We start from the raw sequence: 14,446 nt of genomic DNA, 5'->3' as shown, positions 1-14,446 counted from the left end.
TTATAATTAAGAGTTTGAAAAGAATTGAGTCATGGTAACAGCCACCGATTTTTTAATTCCTATGACTTTGAAACCAAAGGTCGTATATATTAGATAATTCAAACCATGAATTCTGGAAGATCAAAAAATCTAAGTTTGAAATATCAAAGGTTTATAACATCAGGTTGCGAACATTTAAGAATTTGAAATCCTGAATTTATGGCCAAGACTCAATTCCCATTCAAGTAATTAACCTCAAAACTGTTAACAAGAAAAATACATGCCTTGGTTATTGACGATAAAATAGTGAACTACCTATAATCGCATAATCAATCTCTGCATTACGATCTTCATCTTCATCAACAGCAGATACTATTCCAATCTTATTCCCTAGCTCCATCTCCTCAAGCACTTCCATTGTCAGAGGAACTGAGTTTCTTTGCCTGTGGAACTGTGGAGGATGATCATCAATATCCTTAACTATTACAGACAGTGTTCTGGTAGCTTGTTGTACAGGGGTACCCAGGTCCCTTACTTCAATAGTTAGAGAATATTCTGCCCTTGTCTCCCGGTCTAGAGCTGATATAGTAGATATTAATCCTGTGTTAGGATTGATGATGAACAGCTGATGGATTATGCTCCCGTCTTCAGGAAAACTGTACACAAGCTTCCCGTTTGCTGTGTTAGGATCATCCCGATCGCTTGCCTCGCACTGAAATACAAATGTGCCCACAGGGGCCTCTTCAAATACTTCTGCTACATCTCCTACAGCAGGACGTTGGAACTCAGGAACACCATCGTTCCTTGATACATCTCCAATAGTAATATAGAGATCAGTATCTTTAAACTGTTGAACGGGATAACCTCCATCTACAGCTCGTATAGTGATGATGTAAGGTTCTCTGCGCCCCCTGCCAGTCAGAGTACCTCGAGTGTACACTCGACCCGTCTTCTTGTCGATACTGTAAAGATCCTGGATTTGGCTTGGGTTCGCAAAGTCATATGTAACCTCACTGTTTACACCGACATCAGGGTCAACTGCAGATACCTGGACTACTAGAGTCTGAACAGGACTATTCTCTGGGACTACAGCAGTATACCTGGACTGAACGAACTGAGGAGGAGAATCATTAACATCTTGCAGGCTAACCTGGACCAGAACCGCTGTGGACTTCTGATCAGCCCCGCCTTCAGGTAGATCACGTGCGACCACCTTTAGTGAATACTCAGCCTGAACCTCACGGTCCAGGTTAGATCTACCACGCTCACCAGCCTTAACAGTGATGTGTCCCTCGGTAGGATGGATGGTGAACTGTTCTGTTCCCTCTCCCTCTAAACTGTAAACAATTGAACCCATCTCCCCTGCATCATCATCAACAGCAGCTACTGTTACCACTGGAGTTCCAGGTAAAACATCTTCAGAGATCTTAGCGCTGTAAAAAGATTCCAGGAACCTTGGCGCATGATCGTTTACATCCTTGAGCTTGAGCGTAATATGTGCCTCACTACGCCTTTGCTCACCAGATGCGCCGGCTAGAGCAGCTACTGAGAAACTTATAGACTTAAACTTCTCGAAATCAAGGCGCTGCGTGCTGGTAACGGTACCAAGCTGAGAAACCTGTATTATATCATTCATATCAGACTCAGTCTGCAGCTTTTGGTAATTTGTTATCAGCTGGCCGGTCACAGGGTCCTTCGCAGTAAGATTGAGGAGTGGAGTACCAGGAGGTAGTTCCTCATCTATCTCTAGTTCAAGAGTAGGATCACTAGGAGTCCAGGGAGCAGGGAATACAGGACTATCAGCATTAAACGCCTGAAAATATGGTTTTAAAAACTCAAACAATAACAATCACGCAAAAAAGTCTCTACCAAATTAATAAGCAATAAGTCAACTAGCTTTTTAAAAACGCCTAGTTTATGAAAATCTATATAATTTCAGAAGAAAACAAACTATCAAAGTTAGATGTGAAATGTGATAAATCAACAAAGCAAGACGAAAATAAAATAAAAATTACCTGAATGAAGAAAGTTGCTTCAGCAGTGGCAGTTTGGTTTCCAATTTCTGCATTCTTATCTGTAACCTGCAGAGTGAGAATAATCACGGCTGCAGAGTTATAGCTCAGTTTCTCATTTAAGAATATTCGTCCGTTCCTAGGATCTATGTTGAACGCTGATTTAAAATCATACGCGGCAACAGTCTTGAGCACAGATCCACTCTTGTCACGTGCTGTTATAGGTTCAACAATATCGTATTCCAGCTCGGCATTGCGATCTGGGTCCTCAGCTGTTACACTGAGAACCTCAAAACCATTGGGTTCGTTTTCAAGAACATATTCTGTGTAGGATTCCTTCATAAACTTTGGTGGCTTGTTGTTAACATCCTCAACATTGATTGTAAGTTTGGCTGTTCCAGTTTGTTTAAAGGGTTCCCCTGAATCCGTTACATGGAGCTCAAGCTCGTATAGTTCACCGTTCTCATTGATATCCAGAACAGCGTCCTCGGAGACAGAGAGGACACCGGAGGTTGGGTCGAGGACAAAGTTATCCTTGGATCCAGAGTAGATGGTAAACCTAAACAGAATATGTTTGAAGGATAGCTGTGTCTTATTTTTTATAATAAAAAAGTAAGAACTAAGACAACTATATTAAGAAACACTTTTATTTTAAGGGGTTTAATCCGATCTGTTTGGAGCAGTTACTTTAAAAATGAGAAAGTTTTAGAGTAAATTTTTTTTTACCTGAGATCTGAATCTTCTCCATCAGGATCTTCAGCCTCTACTATCAGCAGAACCTCTCCAGGTTTACTGTCCTCTCGGAGCTTGACATTATAAGTTGGGAACTTAAACTTAGGTCTCTGGTTCCTTGTGCTCCCGACGTTGATAAAAACATTAATATCTGCATGCAGAGGCTCCGGGTTACCCTGATCAGTTGCTCTGATAACCAGATCATATCGACCATTCTCGGTATCTTCAACACTTGCAGGTTTCAGCATGCTTAATTCTCCAGTAAGAGGATCAATTTCAAAGATGACCGCATCTGTGTTGATCGACTTGATTGCATAAAAGACCCGGCCATCACCCTGTGTTGGACCATCCTTATCCGTAGCCTTTATTACTAGAGGAGGTTCAAATTTAGAATCCCCAACTCTAACTACTCGTTTGTATTCTGATTGATCAAACTTTGGATGGTTATCGTTCACGTCTTCGATATTTATAATCAGAGAAGTTGTCGCGAGCTGACCTCCACCGTCTGTAGCTGTAAAGATCAAAGAGAAAGTTTTCTGGGTTTCATAATCTAGACAAGATCCTAACCTGGAACCTTGTCTTGGCTTCTTCGGACCACAGGATGCAACACTTATCTCTCCCGAGTTCTGCTCGACAGTAAACTTCTCCGAACCAAACCCTCGGATGGAATAAATTATTTCCCCGTAGGATCCTGAATCTGGGTCTTCAGCTGCGATAGTTCCAAGCACAGTTTCAGAAGAAGCATCTTCAGGAATATTAAATTCATAAACTGACTCAGAAAACAGCGGAGTGTTGTCATTACTATCAGTAACTATTACAGTTACCCTGGACCTGACTTGAACACCGGAAGGAGTTTCTGCAACAACGTCAAATATAAACTCTTTAGCCAGTTCGTCCTCGTGATCTAGCCGTTGAGGATCCTTCACTCGAATAATGACCGGGGTTTTTCCGATGGCTGACTTTGGATAAACGTAAAACACTCCTTCAGAGTTGGGAGTGACAGGTTCCAGGTACAATGAGAACTTGGCGTTTTTGCTGACATCCCGGTCCATCACCTCCAGGGTTAAACCAGGCAGAGGCGTGTCTGCTCCTGTAGAATAATAATAAATGTTAAAAATACGATTTCCCGTAACATTTGAAGTAAACATTGCTAATAACAAGATATTTTGGTATTTATTTAAAACATAAATGATTCTAATTAAAAGTAGGTGATTTAAATATCCTTCCAAATTAACAACTTAATTATCTGGAATAAAGAGAATGTCGTTGTCATTTCAAGTGACCCTCTATGCACCATAATACAAACACACGTTGTGCATCAGTTAAATTCAGGAATCGATATTCTGACCATCCTTACCTACGTCTTCAGGGACAGGAACAGCTATCTCCTGTCTACTAAACACAGGAACTTCGTCGTCTATATCTGTAATTACAACAGTCACTCCCGTAGAGGTCTCTGCTCCGATCTCATCTTGAGCTGTTATCTCGCGCGCTACAATCTAAAACATTGACAATTTTAAAGAGAATGTTGACTTTATTTCGAGTTACCCTCCGTTTACTAATAAGTTAAATGCCTGATTCTTAAAGGTACCCTTTAAACTTTTATTTGAGAAACAATGACAGAGGCTCAGTTGTTATCCTATTTGACTGAATAATTTTTAATTAGGGTTTCTTTATAAAAAATAATTATGGATTATGCAGCAAGGACAATAAATAAAATCATTTAAATCTACTAATTTAAAGATATAAAAACGCCTAGGTCATCCTAATAGTTACTCAGATAAAGGTATGAAAGGGTACCGTTGTTGATCAGCATTCTAACTTTTTAACTGTCGGTTCATTTGAGTTGATTGTAAAATTAATAATAGTTAAGAAGATAACGACTGTCAAATCAATAAAGATGATAATGATGAGTAACACAATATCTATAATATATACCTTGAATGTATACAGACCTCCCTCCTGAAGAATAGATTCTTGTTCTCTATCTATTCTTTTCTCTGTTGTTCTTAAACTTAATCTCTTCACTCCTGTTTCAGAAGTTCCAAGATCTCTGAATAATTACGAGTATATATATATATATATATATATATATATACTTTTAATGTATTATGAATGCTGTTCCCGTCACTAAGTTAGAGTTGAAGAAAACTACAACAAATAATGCAAATATGTGATTTATGCTGGGTTTTTTTAAATCAAAGTGATAAAATCTGGGAGAAAATTCTAATATAGATATTGAAATGTTCGGAAATTAAAAGTTTTGAAAAGTAAAAAGATTATTATTTATATCTAATGTTCATTTTTTTTCTTATTAAATAAATAAATAAACTTACATGAGCTGAAAATATTGAAGATTATCTCCTTCAATTCTTACATCAAGATCCCGGGGTTTACCTAACAATTCAAGAAACTATAAATTTAAAAAATAGTAACATGGTCGAAATAATGTGCAAAATAGAGCTATAAAGGAAGTGAATTCTTGCCACAAACTCAAACTTTCTAATTTTTTGACCTGATTGTGTAATCCTTTGATTTTTCAATTTTATCTAACAGAATTTGAAAAATCAAAGGTCTACGACATCGTATTCAGGTTGCATACATATATAGTTTGTGGCAAGAACTCAGTTCAATCATATTATCTTCAGACGAAAAGATAAAATGAACCTTATTTTCCTAATAAAAAATATTACTTAATTAATCAAACTTACCAGTATCTCCGTCTCTAACTTCAATATCAAATATCTCAGTATCCTAAAAGTAACTGTAAATAATCATATTCTTTTTAAGATCATAAATATAGAATGAATTTAAAACCAATGAAATTTAAAGATCCTTCCTAATAATTATGATTAGATTTTACATAAAGAGAAGGATGAATGAAAGAAAGGACGAAAGAACAGAGGAATGAATGAATGAATGAATGAATATAGGTTTAAAAACGAACCTGTTTTGTATCTTCTGGTATATTCGCTGAGTATGGAGAATTTAAAAACACCGGATCTTGATCCTGTACATCCTCCACCTAAAGTACAGTACAGAACAGTACAATACGGGGTTACTGAGGTACAGTACATATATAATCTAATCGTTGGGGTCTAATTGCATTCCGTTTTAGTTAAGCACTTTTAAAATCAGGACCAAAGAATATTATTTAATATTCGTAGATTCTTTTAAAAACAATAAACTGACATTGATTTTTAAAGTTATGAGAAGCTAAAATTGAAATTCCGCTCAATTTGTCTGAATAATTTGGTCGCGTACTTTATTCCGATAAAAGATGTTTAAGATAATATGAACCTGAATAAGAATTGATGCTCTGGCAGCTAAACGATCCTCTCCTTCTGCCTGATCAACTGCTTCAAGATCAAGGTTGTACGAGGAGACACGCTCATAGTCCAAACCTTTCTTTAGGATTACCAAACCTGGAGTGAAATCAATTAGAAACTTGAAAAAATAGGTTTTCTTAGGCTTATTTTAATTTCTAGCTACACTTTTTTATCCAGCCCTTTTCAAAGATTTCTAGACCAATTTAGGAGCAAAAACTTTATCAACTTTGTTTTCTTAGAGGATAATTTGAATTTTTTTTTCTTATCTTTTAACAGATGAATAAATTTGTTTTTTAACGAATGTTTTCATTTGTAATTTTTTTTTATATAAAATCTATGAAGTTTCTTTCCAGAGAAAACATATGCAGGATCCATTTTTAAAGTATAAAAGACAAAACAAGAGTTTTTTTTCACAATTTTGTCTGAAGGGTCTATCCATGGCTCCTTACCTTTATATTTTCCATCCTCTTGTTTTTCAGCAAAAATGTCAAAACTCTCACAAGCATCTACAAGAAATTTTGCAACTTGATTTTTTCAAACTTATAATATATTATTGAAATATATTTTTGATTGTTCTGTACAACGTATTGAATTTAATTCAATTTATGATTGTTATGTACAGTGTATTGAATTTAATTCTATTTATGATTGTTCTGTACAACGTATAGAATTGAAACCTGTTAAAGATTGTTCTGTACAACGTATAGAATTGAAACCTGTTAAAGATTGTTCTGAACAACGTTTAGAATTGAAACCTGTTAAAGATTGTTCTGAACAACGTATGGAATTGAAACCTGTTAAAGATTGTTCTGTACAACGTATGGAATTGAAACCTGTTAAAGATTGTTCTGAACAACGTATGGAATTGAAACCTGTTGAAGATTGTTCTGTACAGCGTATTGAAATCTCTGAGTTTCTGCCAGCATCAATATCTTCAATAACTACTCCTGTATACACTGTCTCACCAACAGCCTGCACAATATTAAGAGAATTATAAATAATTTCGTGTCGTGTTTACAGTTAATAATTACTAATTTATCCTAGGTCGGAACAGGAAAAGGACGCTGATCTAAAGTGTTTGTACTCGATATCCACAGTTGAAACTTTAATTTAGCGATTAAGGCCAAGTCCGCAAAAAACCAGCTGACATAATTTTGTTTTTTTTTCATTATAGAATGGTAATATCTAGGAGTAATCAACTCTATCTTTCGAACTATAAAATAATAAATTACAATTAATTAAAAAGTTACAACCTAAGAATAGAAATGTTAAGAGCACATATATGAAAACCAACGGAGTGTATTTGTAAGACCAGTGCTTAGGATCCGGATCCGTAACATTCTGGCTTTCTGGATCCGGATATAAGGTCAAAATATCCACCAAAACCTGATAAAAACATTTTGCTCTCAAACCCCACATCTCCATTAATAAAAAAGATAAACATTTTTTTCCTTATCTCTGAATGCAAAAAAGGAGGAAATTTTTTAAAAAATTTATTTTTAGTTTTAAAATCAGTTAGTCTTAAAGAAAAGTTCATAATCCGAATTTTGTTCAGAGGGGATCCGAAATGAAATGGATCCTAAGCACTCTATGGTCCCACAATTTGTTTATGGGCTTCTTCATCGATTAATCCCTGCAACTCTATAAGTAATGTGAGAAGGGAAATACATAAGTAAATAGTTTCCAGGAACCATAAACTGTAAAGAAAAGACTCAAATGACTCGTCTTATGCATTACAGATCAAACCTTACCTGAATCTCGGACACAGTAAAGTTGTAGGGTTTACCACGGAATTCAGGAGGATTATCGTTTCGATCCAACACTAAACAAATACAGGGGTAGAGAAAAGAATTCAGACAGACAGATTTAAAAGTTAGGAGAAAGAAAGAAGAAAATGTGCAAAAATAGAAAAAATAAGATTGTATTCTGAAGTTTAATTCATATAAATTATGTAATTGATTAGATTTTGTTCAATCTTCACTAAGTAACGGAGCTTTAAACACAAACTCTAATTTTTTAGTCCCTATATCTTAGAATCTCAGTTTGAAATATCAAAGGTTTACACCATCAGGTTGCAAAGATATTAGGATAAGAACATATTTCTTAACAATGCCAAACCTAATTAGGCTGAGTTGTTTTGAAGACTTTAACGTACAATGAAGCAACATCGTTTTTAATATGTGTGCTTCAATTAAACTAATAATACCATGTGTTTAATAACAGTTCCAATTCTGAAACACCTATAATATAAAACTTCTAGGGTTAAAAGAGAATATTAAAACTTAAGCTGGCAAACTGAGACAAACTTTAAAAAACTGTGGAATACGTTTTATGTCGTATTTATCCAGAGCTGGGGCTCAGTAACATTTCGTCTAGTACACTTTCGTCTAAGTTCACTTTTGTCTAGTTCATTTTCGTCTAGTTCTTTTTTGTTTGGTAACATTTGGACTAAGTAACATTTGGTCTAAGTAACCTTTGGTCCAAGTAACATTTGGTCTAAGTAACATTTGGTCTAAGTAATTTGGTCTAAGTAATTTGGTCAAAAAAAATTGTTAAGTGATTTCATTTTAACACTGCAAAAAAAGGAGAAAACCCGTGAAACAAAATCAAGAAATCCGCAATTCGTACAGGAGAAATTCTCCACTCTTCTAAAACACGTTGAACTGAGAGGAACTCAATGGCGGGATTAATTATGATACTCAACCAGTACTTTTGTAGATAAGTACTTCAGACCAAATTCCTTACTAAAAATTACTTATACCAAAAGTTACTTGGACAAAATGTTGCTTACTCCTTTCTAAAGTTAATTAAACCAATTCTGTAGTTTTAGACCAATTTACTTACTAAAAGTTACTTAGACCAAATGTTACTTAGACCAAATGTTACTTAGACGAAATGTTACTTAGACCAAATGTTACTTAGACCAAATGTTACTTAGACCAAATGTTACTTAGACCAAATGTTACTTAGACCAAATGTTAATAGACCAATTGTTATTAGACGAAAGTGTACTAGACGAAATGTTACTGAGCCAGAGCTGGTAGCTTTTGTATAGATTATAGTTAATCTCGATATTCAGTATGGGCACTTTTAAATTCGAGGATAAATGTTTGATCCCTTTATAGTAGTTGAGTTTTTGCCACAAACTCTAATTTTCTAATCTCTTTATCTTTGTATACCAACGTCGTAGACCTTAGATATTTCAAACTATTGATACTTATAGATAAAGTAATCTAAGTTTGAAATATCAAAGGTTTGCACCATCAGGTTGCAAAGATATTGGGATAAGAAGATTTGAGTTTGTGGCAAAAACTCAATTCCTTTCCCAGCATAAATCCGCAAGTCCTTTCATAGAAAACCCTATATTAAAAAAGATTAATTTCAGATTTCAAAATAAGAATATCTCCATCATTTCCACTGCAAACTAACCAGGATTGAGGAGAAGGTCAAATTCAAATACAAATACAAATTAATTTGGTTACATTTAAGCAATTCAAAACATTTTTGATCTTCTAATTTAATTAGATGAGTTAAAATAATAAAACATTCAAGATTTCAATCTTACTTCACGTTTAGTTTAGTTTCAAGCAGTGTTTCGGATCAATATCATTTTGATTCGGATCCGGATCCGGGGATCCGCATTCGTGATGATGGATCCGGATCCGAGGTAACTTTTGATTCTGTGAATCGGATTTTCCCTATCAAATGTTATGCAAGTTTATAATTTGTAAACTATAGTAATCCTAAAGTTAAAAATGTCGTCATTATTATTATATAAATGTAAACATTAAATTATTAAAGATAATTTTGAAAAATTTTCGTCATGTAAAGAATACATTTAAGAACCATTTTGATTTATTTATTACATGGTTTTTGTTAATTTTTGGCGCTACCCGGATCCATATCAACGTTTTCCTGATACGGATCCGGATCCGGATCCGACCAAATGATACGGATGGATCCGACCGGATCCGGATCCGAAACACTGGTTTCAAGTATGTACGGTCAGAGAAAGGTTTATAATTGTCTACGGTGGAAAATCATATAAAGGACCAATTGGAAATTATGCAGACAGTCCCTTTAATACTTAGTTTAGAGGTCTGAACTCCTTTAGACTCCAGTATAAGAAGTAGTCCCAGTATCAACATATTTTACTTTATATTCGTAATATTCTCAGAACTATCTAAATACATTTTAGAACTCCATACTCAAAACTGAAAATTAGGATTAGAAAAATCAATTTACTTGCAACTGCTTTTTTAAAAAGGAGAGTGGGAGGGGGGGGGGCGAGAAGGGGACGTTGTGAGAAAAACAAATCTTTTCTACCAAAATGTAACTTTTAAGAAAATATTTATAAACATCTATGTACATTGTACAATATTGTACAACCAAGTAAATAATAGAATATTTAAATTATATCAAATCTAATTAAATACTAGTTTGAAAACCTAGCGCTTCCCAGGTTACTCATAGCTACTCGCTACTAAAGTCGACTCTCTAAGTGGGTTTCCCATGTTCCCCAATAAAAATTTGAAGCAAATCAGTCCAGGGGTTCCTGAGTTATGATCGGACAAACAAACAAACAAACAAACACCTAAACGGACTAACAGAGATTACAACTATATTTATATAGATGTAGATATACATAATTTCCATGAAAATGAACTATATTTTGAGCCCTGAAAAGTTAAACTAAGAAGAGTAGGTTTGTAAATGTATATGAAGCGTGAAGGAGGAATGAGCTGATTAATGAAAGGCTGAAACTAGAGCTTAACTTTTATATATTTCTTCAACCAAATCCAAGAAAATACATACCTCCTAATTTTAAATACTAAATTTATAAAACTAGCCTTAGAGGGCGCTTCGCGCCCATCTTTTAAATTAATTGTGAACATGTTCTCTTTGTGTACATCGTAAAACAAAACAATAATAATTCGCGGATTTTCACAAAAAATTTCGTGGATTTTCAAAAATTTAATGAAGATCGAATTTTGATGGAGACAAATATTTGAAATTTTGATCATTCATAAACCTTCCCTGTGGTCATGTGATGTCCCACAAAAAATTTGGGCCCGATCGGTTCAGCCGTTTTGACGTTCATTGGATACAAACAGACAGACAAACATCCAAACAAACAGACAGACAAGCCAAACTTATATATATATATGCAATTGTTCTTTAATGTGCTAATAAATACAAATAAAAGATAAAAATTTCGAAAGAGTTTTTTTTTTGTATCCAGAATCAACAAAAGCTTTTTTCAATTTTACAAAATCCCATTTTATTAAAGAAAAAAACATTCGTATCTGCTTGCACCAAATAAAGAACTGATCAGAGATTTTTCTCCTAAAACTCTAAATTTCGAATTCCTCATATCTTTGCAACCTTACAGTGTATTTAACCTTTAAATATCTCATTTTTAACTATTTGAATTCAAATTTTGAAATATCGACGGTTCACCAAAAATTAGGTTTTAGGCGAGAATGTTTAAGTTTTATAAAAGGAACGATTACACTGAACACTTTACACTTACACTGTATACACACAGAGTACATGATTTACACTTATGCATCTCTCACTCAGCCCAAAACTTAAGACAGAGTATCGTAATAAAGTCCAGTATCGGAAACCTAGTTTCATGAAAGCGGTCAGACAGGTTTGTAAATACAAATATTTTGTAAAAAATTATTATTTCATTTGGTTTCTTTACATTCTTCTTTTTATTTTCTGATTTCTTAAATTAAAGTTCACGCAAAATACGCATTGCGTAGACCCCAAAAAGGAAACTTTATTAAATTTCTGGCTCTGAAGAAATGTATTTATAAGAAAATGCTGAGAAGAGATGTTTTAATTAAGATTATGCTGAAATACACTTCATAATTTACTTTCTCAAATGAAACCAGTATTCCGACAGTTGAGTTTAAACCTTCATTGCAGCATGGACTATTTTAGGTAAAATATAAACTTAGATATTGAGTCTTTGCCACAAACTTTGATTTTCTTTGCAACCCAATCCGTAGACCTTATTTATTTCAAACTATGAATTCTGTTCCATCAATAATCTAAGTTTAAAATATCAAAGGTGAACACCAACAGGTTACAAAGATATAGGGATTAGAAAATTAGATTTTGTGGCAAAGACTCAATTCTTTTGAATATTTGATCTAACAGATTTAATCAAAAAATATTACTTCTTTCAAATGCAAGACTGAGACAGTTTTTATATTTTTGTGCTTTTAAACTAACAATCCGGGATTTGGTTAAAATATATATAATAAGAAATTTGATCATGTGATAATGTATTTAGATTGATGTTGCTACTTTTCCCTCTAATCTCTGCAGAAACTAGATACAGGTACAGATACAATTTTTTAAAAAGCTGATTGTTTTTTGACCGGGAGGGAGGGAGGTTAGAACTTATTCAGGTTTTTCTTTGGCTTTCAGGTTGCTAGGATTGTTGGCGATTTTTTGGGCACACATAAATTATTGCTCTTCAGGATAAATAATAATTCTATGTTATTCCAGAAATTTGAGCGAAAATACGGTAGATTTTAAGAGTAAGGGAGATTCTGGTTTGGACCCAAGCATACAGGATTCTGATTGGGACTCAAGTAATACGGATTCTGGGTCGGATCTTAGCAGACAAGATTTTGCTTCGAATGCAAACAAGAAAAATTCTCAAACTGGTGATGGCAGGCTTTTCAGTCTCTTCACCATTGTTCAATTCAAGTAGGATTTTTAGATATTCAACACTTTTTTAAATTTTATAATTGTTCAATCAAATTTTTATTTGTTGAACATATTTAACCCAGGGATATTGTTTTTAGAAATATGGGTTGTGTGTCTGGTAACTTTACTGGAACATGCATGACATCTAGTGAGGTAACATATAGGTTGTGTGTCTGGTAAATTTACTGGAACATGTGTGACATCTAGTGAGGCAACATATAGGTTGTGTGTCTGGTAACTTTACTGGAACATGTTTGACATTTAGTAAGGTAATATATAGGTTGTGTGTCTGGTAAATTTACTGGAACATGTTTGACATTTAGTTAGGTAATATATAGGTTGTGTGTCTGGTAACTTTACTGGAACATGTTTGACATTTAGTGAGGTAATATATAGGTTGTGTGTCTGGTAAATTTACTGGAACATGTTTGACATTTAGTTAGGTAATATATAGGTTGTGTGTCTGGTAACTTTACTGGAACATGTTTGACATTTAGTGAGGTAATATATAGGTTGTGTGTCTGGTAAATTTACTGGAACATGTATGACATCTAGTGAGGCAACATATAGGTTGTGTGTCTGGTAACTTTACTGGAACATGTGTGACATTTAGTGAGGTAACTCCTATTTATTAATTCAGACACAAGTTTCTTATTCATGGTTGCTTCAGTTAAAAGCTCGATTCACAATCCCAACGCTGCTATTAAATATGCAATTCCCTTTTAGAGAAAACTGCAATTAAAAGATTTTTTATATTGAATAGCAATAATAGTTCAATCATTTTTGCTCAAACTGAGGTTGAACAAATTTCGTTGTGAATCGTGAATGGAACTCTTAAAATAAGAGGTCATATTTTAGTATCTATTCTAGCATCTATTCTAGCATCTATTCTAGCATCTATTCTAGTATCTATTCTGGTATCTATTCTAGTATCTATTCTAGTATCTATTCTAGTTTCTATTCTAGTATCTATTCTAGTATCTATTCTAGTATCTATTCTAGTTTCGATTCTATTATCTATTCTAGTATCTATTCTAGTGTATATCTTGTGGTGGTAGTGGATCTGGAAGCTGTGCTGCAGGGTTTGGAGTTTGTTGTATAGTTCGATCATCAACTTGTGATTCAATGATAACAACAAATACAACATATATCTCAAGCTCAGATACATCAGGGGTAGGATAGAATATAAAACAAAGAACAGTAATTTTAAAACCGTGTTCTTGTTTTTGACCAGAAATTTTCTCTTTTTCACCTCTATGGGAGGGTGTTGGGGCGAAAAGGAAATATAAACATAATATCAATGTGTGTTGTTGGTATTATTTTCTTTTTCTCAAAGTTTAGATGTGAAGATCAATAATTTGGGATTTTTTAAATATGTTTAATTTTTAGGGTAGCTGTAGTTATAAAATAGCAATCCCTTCAAATGTTTGTCAGATTAGACTTGACTTTCTCAAGCTTGAACTGGATGGACCAACAAACAATGCACAGGTCAATTATTCTATTTTTCAATTTTAAGACAACCTTTAGTTAAAGTTTCTATAATCTATTAAAGTTACAAAAAATATGGAAATATTTGCTTTTCTAAAAATCTTCGAACGTTTTTTGGTTAAAAGTAAGGAGATGAGTTTATATTTTTATGTAAAATAATTTTTTGCCCCCCCCCCC

The 14,446-nt window shown here is 34.0% G+C and overlaps 2 protein-coding genes across 8 annotated transcripts in view; one reads left to right on the top strand and one right to left on the bottom strand.

Annotated features, from left to right (window-relative positions):
• The window catches only part of LOC111701782 (cadherin-23), a 29,104-nt gene that overhangs the window by 6,060 nt on the left and 8,598 nt on the right, over positions 1-14,446 (bottom strand). The window contains exons 1-13 of one of the 2 annotated variants that reach the window (XM_023473199.1): positions 10,140-10,280; positions 7,804-7,874; positions 6,925-7,024; positions 6,502-6,558; positions 6,024-6,148; positions 5,671-5,748; positions 5,435-5,477; positions 5,060-5,120; positions 4,662-4,776; positions 4,081-4,222; positions 2,718-3,813; positions 1,995-2,550; positions 295-1,792 (exon numbers count right to left, since the gene is read on the bottom strand). In XM_023473199.1, coding sequence (XP_023328967.1) covers positions 295-1,792; positions 1,995-2,550; positions 2,718-3,813; positions 4,081-4,222; positions 4,662-4,776; positions 5,060-5,120; positions 5,435-5,477; positions 5,671-5,748; positions 6,024-6,148; positions 6,502-6,558; positions 6,925-7,024; positions 7,804-7,874; positions 10,140-10,200 — 4,003 coding nt within the window. In that variant the 5' untranslated portion in view covers positions 10,201-10,280. Of the gene's footprint in view, positions 1-294; positions 1,793-1,994; positions 2,551-2,717; positions 3,814-4,080; positions 4,223-4,661; positions 4,777-5,059; positions 5,121-5,434; positions 5,478-5,670; positions 5,749-6,023; positions 6,149-6,501; positions 6,559-6,924; positions 7,025-7,803; positions 7,875-10,139; positions 10,281-14,446 lie in introns of those variants that run through there. The other variant, XM_023473198.1, reaches the window with a different exon arrangement.
• Positions 8,556-14,446, top strand: part of LOC111701784 (uncharacterized) — a 10,333-nt gene continuing 4,442 nt past the window's right edge. Inside the window, exons 1-7 of one of the 6 annotated variants that reach the window (XM_023473204.1) lie at positions 9,458-9,497; positions 11,956-12,004; positions 12,360-12,407; positions 12,578-12,781; positions 12,880-12,934; positions 13,820-13,954; positions 14,171-14,269. In XM_023473204.1, the coding sequence (XP_023328972.1) occupies positions 11,991-12,004; positions 12,360-12,407; positions 12,578-12,781; positions 12,880-12,934; positions 13,820-13,954; positions 14,171-14,269 (555 nt within the window). In that variant the 5' untranslated portion in view covers positions 9,458-9,497; positions 11,956-11,990. Of the gene's footprint in view, positions 8,771-9,457; positions 9,498-11,321; positions 11,709-11,878; positions 12,005-12,359; positions 12,408-12,577; positions 12,782-12,879; positions 12,935-13,819; positions 13,955-14,170; positions 14,270-14,446 lie in introns of those variants that run through there. The other 5 variants (XM_023473202.1, XM_023473201.1, XM_023473203.1 and 2 more) reach the window with 5 other exon arrangements.

This window comes from Eurytemora carolleeae, unplaced genomic scaffold (genome assembly GCF_000591075.1).
Source record: "Eurytemora carolleeae unplaced genomic scaffold, Eaff_2.0 scaffold477, whole genome shotgun sequence".
NCBI lineage: Eukaryota > Metazoa > Arthropoda > Copepoda > Calanoida > Temoridae > Eurytemora > Eurytemora carolleeae.
Note: the sequence above shows the minus strand (reverse complement) of the source record. Positions and strands in the feature narration are given on the sequence as shown.